General features: G+C 48.8%; 1 protein-coding gene across 2 annotated transcripts in view; it reads left to right on the forward strand.

Annotated features, from left to right (window-relative positions):
- The window catches only part of tmem259 (transmembrane protein 259), a 26,849-nt gene extending 20,643 nt beyond the window's left edge, over positions 1 to 6,206 (forward strand). For both annotated transcript variants that reach the window (XM_042111789.1, XM_042111790.1), the window contains exons 9-11: positions 3,736 to 3,868; positions 4,105 to 4,204; positions 5,447 to 6,206. In XM_042111789.1, the coding sequence (XP_041967723.1) occupies positions 3,736 to 3,868; positions 4,105 to 4,204; positions 5,447 to 6,187 (974 nt within the window). In that variant the 3' untranslated portion in view covers positions 6,188 to 6,206. The remainder of the gene's footprint in view (positions 1 to 3,735; positions 3,869 to 4,104; positions 4,205 to 5,446) is intronic.
- The last annotated feature ends 1,712 nt before the right edge of the window (positions 6,207 to 7,918 follow it).

Raw genomic sequence — 7,918 nt, forward strand, 5'->3', positions numbered from 1 at the left:
ATCCAGTGCACATGTCTTTGGCAAGTAGCCTAGGCTATACAGACACAAGTGAAGAACAGTCAGCCTCAGCCAGTAAGCACAACCAGATATGTACAGCCAGCTTCAAAAGCAAGCAGCCCAGACCCTAAAATTGGGCATATATAGCTGTGAAGGTAATTCACACACAATTATTTTTCTTTCGCCAAAATATATTTGGTAACTTCTGTAGACATCCAAAATGGGGTGGGGGTTAAAATTAGTAGAAAAAAAACTATTGCATAAAACAGTTTTAAGTTGCCGTATGTATCCTTTTGCCGTGGTATAGTCTTCATTTTTCCATTTAAAAGTCTTGAAAGGGTCTTAAAAGTCTTTAAATTTGGACTTGGAAAATGTGCAGATACACACACACACACACACACACACATACACACACATCCGGGCGCTCGTGGGTAAGGCGCGCAAACACGCACACATTGACACAGAGGTGTTCAATCGGTTTAAACCCTTGATATCTGTCTGTTGCCTAAACTTTATATTTTTATGAACTGAACCAGAAATCTGTCTCATGAAAGAAAGTTGAAAATTATAATTATAGCACAGAGGTGCGACCAAGTCACTGTTTGGCAAGTCACAAGTAAGTCCCAAGTCTTAGCAGTCAAGTCCAAGTCAAGTCCCAAGTAAATACAGAGAAGGGCAAGTCGAGTCCAAGTCCAAGTCACATCAAAGCCAAGTCGAGTCCAAGTCCAAGTCCCAATCTTTTTCAAGTCCTGAACAAGTCATCAGGTACTCTTCACTTAATAATGCCATTATTAGACTATCGATCATAATTTTAGCACTTCCATCTAATCCACAGTATTTTTTGTTTATAAATACAGATTAAAATATGTTCAATGTTTCTGTCTTGTAATCTTTTACGACATATGCATGCGCATACCTGTGTAATCTGTAAACGGATAGCTACATAACACTCAGCACAGCTGCAAATATATATTGTTTTTCCAAATTGCGGAGCCCACTGTAAGGATGAGTAATAATTTGACTGATGGCAGTTCACTGCGCTAGGCCACAGATTTGCCTGCAAACAATTTATTAGGCTGTCTGGCAGTGGCGACTCATAAGGGAAGCCAAGGTCAACACTTTTATATTATTTAAAAGATAATAATGACAGTAATTTTGTTTTAAAGTATTCATTTCTTAAGAAATACTACACATTTGATGCTGTTTATCTCATTTGTAAATGGTGCACTGTCACTTTAAGCCCATTGTGTCACACGTTCTCATAATGATCCTTTTTTTACCAGCTCCGTTCAAATATAGCCTATGGCTAGTCCACAAACTCAAACATTGTTTGTGCCACATGTATAGCACAATATTAACAACGATAAGCATGATATTAAGTTGGCACAAACAGCTTTCATTCCCTTGGAAAGAGAAGCATGTATGACATGATGCTTGCTTGACATTTTCTGTTTGCAATTAAAAGTGAATTATGAGCCTGGTAGCCAGTAGCCACCTAGCTACAGTAGCTGAGTGAAATGTATTTCAATCGGCATATCATGTGCTTCATGTAAATAAATTATTGAATACTTCAAGACTATTAAGACCAGTTCCATTACACAAGGCAAAGACAACTCTTCATAATATTCTTGTCCACTTTCCAAATCACAGTGAGTGCAGCTATGTCATAGTGACCTGGATCTCATAGTTTATAACAGTACAGTAGGCTAGTGAGAACCGGATAATTCACAATCTCCTCTAATCTCGTATTTGTTGCCTTCACGATTTCCTTTTATATGTTTCTTATATTTAAAAGAAGATATCAATCATCATCAACAATGACAAGCCAGCTGGAACCTACTCGTTTTCTCTCCCTCTCCTGCGTGCTTGGATGCGTTCTCAATTAAATGCAGTAGGCTAGCATAAGTTCAAGTTGGATCTTAATGGAGAGGACTCGAAAAGTATCAACTTTATGTAACATGCTGTTGGTGCTTTTTGACATTAAACGTTCTCTAACAAGAGTGCAAATCAGTTTGCAGTAAAGCTACTAGTGATTGGCTAAATGTTGGTCCTTCCTCTGTCTCTTGGTGCCCTACAGTGCGTAACGCGTGTGGGGGTAGCGGCAGTACTGTACTGTGCTCTGGCCGCTTGTCTCCGCTATTTTTTTTTTCGTCTGTGGGGTGACTGGTCCACGATCAGGAAATTTAGTTTTTGATTCGAGACATGTCAAGTCATCACAAGTCAAAGAGGCAAAGTCCGAGTCAAGTCTCAAGTGAATAGTATTCAAGTCCAAGTCGAGTCGCAAGTCATGCCGAATTTTATCAAGTCAAGTCTGAAGTCATTAAAATCATGACTCGAGTCTGACTCGAGTCCAAGTCATGTGACTCGAGTCCACATGTCTGTTATAGCATGCATCCACAAACTTAACAAAACTGCATCTGTCTAATGAAAGTTTAAATTATCATTAGGCCTACAACATGCATCCACGAACTTAACAAAAATGCATCTGTATAGACGATCCTGTTTGATTAGGTTAGCTGTTTGGCTGCACTGTGTAAAAAGAGAATGGAATCCACCGTTCCAGGATTTAATCTATTTCAACGCGCCTCCAGCACCTGACCAGCTGAGCTGAAAGCGCTCACTTGATGCGCCTCCAGCACCTGACCAGCTGAGCTGAAAGCGCTCACTTGATGCGCCTCCAGCACCTGACCAGCTGAGCTGAAAGCGCTCACTTGATGCGCCTCCAGCACCTGACCAGCTGAGCTGAAAGCGCTCACTTGATGCGCCTCCAGCACCTGACCAGCTGAGCTGAAAGCGCTCACTTGATGCGCCTCCAGCACCTGACCAGCAGAGCTGAAAGCGCTCACTTGATGCGCTTGTTGCGGGAATGCAGGTTGCAGCGCACCCTCTGTCAGGCTCCTGTGTGAGAGGGAGAGGGGAAGAGAAGAGGGTCTTGTAGACTAATCACATCTTAACCTGTTTTATGCAGTTAAGAGAGATTGCAGAGGTTTGTTGCACTTAATGTTCTGTAGCCTACATTATTAATAACTAAGTGAGAACTCTGTGAGAAGAAGTGCTTTGTCAATTTTTGACCCGCCCCGCCCGCACCCGCAATATTTTCCGATCAAGCTTACCCGCACCCGTCCGACCCTTCTACATCCACTGCGACAGGAAAGGAGAACAAATGTTTACTGATCAGGAACTGTCAGGAATTTTGCAAACACAGAAGCATGACAGCCTAACACGAGAGAACATGGATGTGTTCTCCATTTGAGGAACGTTCTAATTGCAGACGTGAACAGACTGCTACAGACACGGAGCGCATAGTAGTAGAGTGCGCATTCATTACGTGAAAGATGCTTTATAGCAAAACCGCGATCAAATATTACCAATCAAATAATAATATAAATATTATTATTGACGTGTTGTCACAAACACTTACTCCTATTAGAAAATGAAAAGTGAAATCATGTAAGTGAGGACTATGGTAAGTGTTGTCATCACAAAACCCCAAAACTGTATTAATCCCCCCTATGTGAAGCGCTTCCATTTTAAGCCCTGGTGCCCGTGTGCGCAGTGCTCCGAAGACTAAAAACACACCAACAATATAACTTTCAAAAGAACGCTCTCTGGACAGCTGAGGTGGTCGCTGCTCTGTGCACATATCAAGGTGTGTGTGTGTGTGTGTGTGTGTGTGTGTGTGCGCAGAGATATCGTGATGTTCTAAACGCAGTACGGGGTCTGGTGTGTGTTCCCCAGGTATGGAGGCCATCATGTCGGAGTTCTTTAACGACACCACCACGGCGTTCTACATCATCCTCATCGTCTGGCTGGCTGACCAGTATGATGCCATCTGCTGCCACACCAACACCAGCAAACGCCACTGGCTCAGGTACACACACACACCAACACCAGCAAACGCCACTGGCTCAGGTACACACACACACACACACCCACCAACACCAGCAAACGCCACTGGCTCAGGTACACACCCCCCCCAACACCAGCAAACGCCACTGGCTCAGGTACACACACACACACACACACCCCAACACCAGCAAACGCCACTGGCTCAGGTACACACACTTCTACCTGTATCACTTAGTGTTCTTGTCCTCCTGGTCGTAGGTTCTTCTACCTGTACCACTTTGCGTTCTACGCCTACCACTACCGCTTCAACGGCCAGTACAGCAGCCTGGCGCTGGTCACCTCCTGGCTCTTCGTCCAGGTGAGTCTTCCGCAGCCTTTAGCAACGTGCCGTCCTTTAGCAACGTGCCGTCCTTTTCAAATCTTAGTTTGTCTATACCCAGCTGGAAAAAAAAACAGCCTGACCAGCTTAGGGCTTTTTTGCTGCTTGACCAGCTTGTTTGACCACCCTACAGTGTTTCCCATACATTAGGCCTAGATGTGTTCTGGTGTGCATGATGCCTATAGGCCTAGATGTGTTCTGGTGTGCATGATGCCTATAGGCCTAGATGTGTTCTGGTGTGCATGATGCCTATAGGCCTAGATGTGTTCTGGTGTGCATGATGCCTGTCTGTTGTGGTCCTATGTGCCTTTTATGTGTGTAGATCTACACACTGAGTTGGAGAAACACAGTTTGGTTAAGCTATGCGCTCCTTATTATATGGTTGTAACAGTACAGTTTGGCCTTGACTGCCTCTCTCTCCCTCTCTCCCTCCCTCCCTCTCCCCCCCTCTCTCTCTCTCTCTCCCCCTCTCCCCCTCTCCCCCTCTCTCCCTCCCCCTCTCTCCCCCTCTCTCTCTCCCTCTCCCTCCCCCTCTCTCTCCCCCTCTCTCCCCCTCTCTCTCCCCCTCTCTCTCTCCCCCTCTCCCTCTTTCTCTCCCTCCCTGTCGCTTTCTCTCTCTCCCCCTCTCTTTCTCCCTCTCTCTCTCCCTCTCTCTCCCCCTCTCTCTCTCCCCCTCTCTCTCTCTCTCTCTCCCTCCCTCTCTGCCCCCCTCTCTCTTTCTTTCTTTCTTTCTTTCTTTTTTTTTCCCCTCTCCCCCTCTCCCTCCCCCTCTCCCCCTCTCTCCCTCCCCCCCTCTCTCCCTCCCCCCCTCTCTCCCTCCCCCTCTCTCTCCCTCCCCCTCTCCCTCTTTCTCTCCCTCCCTGTCGCTTTCTCTGCCTCCCCCTCTCTCTCTCCCCCTCTCTCTCCCCCCCTCTCTCTCCCCCTCTCTCTCCCCCTCTCTTTCTCCCTCTCTCTCTCCCTCTCTCTCTCCCCCTCTCTCTCTCTCTCTCTCTCTCTCTCCCTCCCTCTCTGCCCCCCTCTCTCTTTCTTTCTTTCTTTCTTTCTTTCTTTTTTTTTCCCCTCTCCCCCTCTCCCTCCCCCTCTCCCCCTCTCTCCCTCCCCCCCTCTCTCCCTCCCCCTCTCTCTCCCTCCCCCTCTCCCTCTTTCTCTCCCTCCCTGTCGCTTTCTCTGCCTCCCCCTCTCTCTCTCTCCCTCTCTCCCCCCCTCTCTCTCTCCCTCCAGCACTCCATGATCTACTTCTTCCACCACTACGAGCTGCCGGCCATCCTGCAGCAGATCCGCATCCAGGAGATGTTGCTGCAGAACCAGCAGGCAGGTCAGGCCAACCAGACGGCCTTGCAGGACAACCTGAACAACAACACCACCCCCAGCGCCAACGCCGCCGCCAACCCCCGACCGGCCGCCAACGGCCAGCCGCCACAGCCAGGCGAGGCCCAGGCTGCAGCTGCGGCCTCCAGCGTCCAGGCCAGCGTCGCCGCGTCCAGTGGGGGCGCTGGAGATCTGCGGGCCGGTGGGGCGGGGGGCGACGTGACCAACGAGCTGGACTGGATGGCAGAGACGGCGGCCATCTTGACGGAGGCGCTGTCGGGCCCCCAGCTGGGCGGGTCGCTACTGGAGGCGGTGCCACCCCCCCTCAGCGTCGTCACGGAGATCCATGTAAGCCCCGCCCCTGAGCACGCAGAGGCGTCTGGAGCAGGAGGCGGAGAAAGGGGAGGGGCCACCAGTCTGGTCGCCATGGAGATTAAAGCTCGGGGATGTGCCCAGGGTGTGGGCCCGCCTAGTGGCGGGGAGCAGGAAGTGGGAGTGGTTTCTCCTGGCCCCTCCCCCCTCCCCTCACACACAGACTTGCAGGCGCCAGACGCGAGCAGCGTTGCCGTGGACACTCGACAGTGCGCCGAGACTGACCCCGCCCCCTCGCCTCCCCCCCACACCCCGTCGGACACGCCCCTGACGCCCACCTGAGTCCACCTGTGGCCCCGCCTTCCTCCACACAAACATCTCACACACACCCTCGCGACGCGGAAACACACACTCAGTTTTTCATTTCATTTGTCCTCCTCCTCCTCCTCCTCCTGTTCCTCCTGCTTCTGCTTCTGCTCCTGCATTATGACACGGCAGCATTGTGACACGGCAGCACTGCCTTCTCGCTGCTGCTCACTGGCGCCCCCTGCAGACGCGGAGGAGATGCATGGAGAGAGGCGGAGCTAGAGAGAGAGAGAACAGAACAGAAAAATCTACAAATCCAAAATCCAATCTGGCCCTGCCCTCCTGCCCAGCGTCCTGGGGGGTCATAGTGGACACTTTAGCGTCCTGGGGGGTCATAGCGGACACTTAAGTTTTCGTTGTTTTGTTTTTGGAGGCGGAGTCTGACTGGACTGGCAGCAGAGGTGATGGTGTTGGAACACGCATCTTGTGATCATGTGATTTGTGCTCATCTTAAGAGCCTGGCCATGCGTCATGTGATCTCTGCGCTCATAGCCTGGCCATGCGTCATGTGATCTCTGCGCTCATAGCCTGTCATGTGATCTCTAGGTCGTGTTTTTCTTCTTTGTCTTTAATTTGTTTTTTTTATTTTTCACAATCGTTGAAACCGAAAAAAAAAAATGTGATTGGTTTTAGTGCAAGAGTGTTAACCCTGTTTGCATTTCATGATAAAAAAAAAAATACTGGTCTACAGAATGATGGGAATGGTCATCTTAATGGAACTGGCCTACAGAATGATGGGAATGGTCATCTTAATGGAACTGGTCTACAGAATGATGGGAATGGTCATCTTAATGGAACTGGCCTTTTCTCTATGCTTTGTGTTCCTGTTGGTTGTGTAGGAAGGTGCTGTGACACTAGTGGTCATCTGACGAGAGCCTAGACACACGTGCGTGTGTGCGTGTGTGTGTGTGTGTGTGTGTGTGTGTGCGTGTGTGCGTGCGTGCGTGCGTGCGTGCGGTGCCACTGTGTGTGGATGTGCAATCCTCAGAAGGCTTTGGGTTTTCTCTGAAGTGGCAGAAGTGATGGCAAGATCTGTCCCATCTCATCTCCGCTGCCTTCCTGCCTGACAGACAGGGTGAGATGGGACTGCAGATGCTCCGTTGTTCCCACGCTGCTCTGAGCCTCCTCCTTATGCCCCCCCCCCCAACACACACACCCCCCTCTGGAGTCTTAACCCCTTCATGCCCCCCACCCCCCCCTCCCCACACACACACACACACACACACACACCCCTCTGGAGTCTTGCAGAGGTGTCCGCTATTATACGGGTGTGTGTGCGTCTGCACATGTACTCGCAGTCTTGCAGAGTGTGTGTGTGTGCTCTAGCCGTCTTCTCGTGTGTGTGTGTGAGAGAGAGAGAGAGACAGCGTGTGTGTGCACGTGTGCATTGAGCAGAGAAGTTGACATTTGAAGGCTCAGTGGAAGAAAATAAATGAAATGAAAAAAGTGAACAGAACAGAACAGAACTGCAGTGAAAGAGTCAGAAGCCTTACTGAAAGGAACCGTGGTAATGGGTTAGACGTAGAGCTGAAGGATTATGGGTTACGTGTAGGGGTTAGAAGACTTAAGGGTTAGAAGACTTCCCTTGAGTGTGTGTGTATATATATATATATATATATATATATATATATATATATATATATATATATATATATATATATATATATATATATATATATATATATATATATATATATACACTCAAGG

Source organism: Alosa sapidissima, chromosome 12 (assembly GCF_018492685.1).
Source record: "Alosa sapidissima isolate fAloSap1 chromosome 12, fAloSap1.pri, whole genome shotgun sequence".
NCBI lineage: Eukaryota > Metazoa > Chordata > Actinopteri > Clupeiformes > Clupeidae > Alosa > Alosa sapidissima.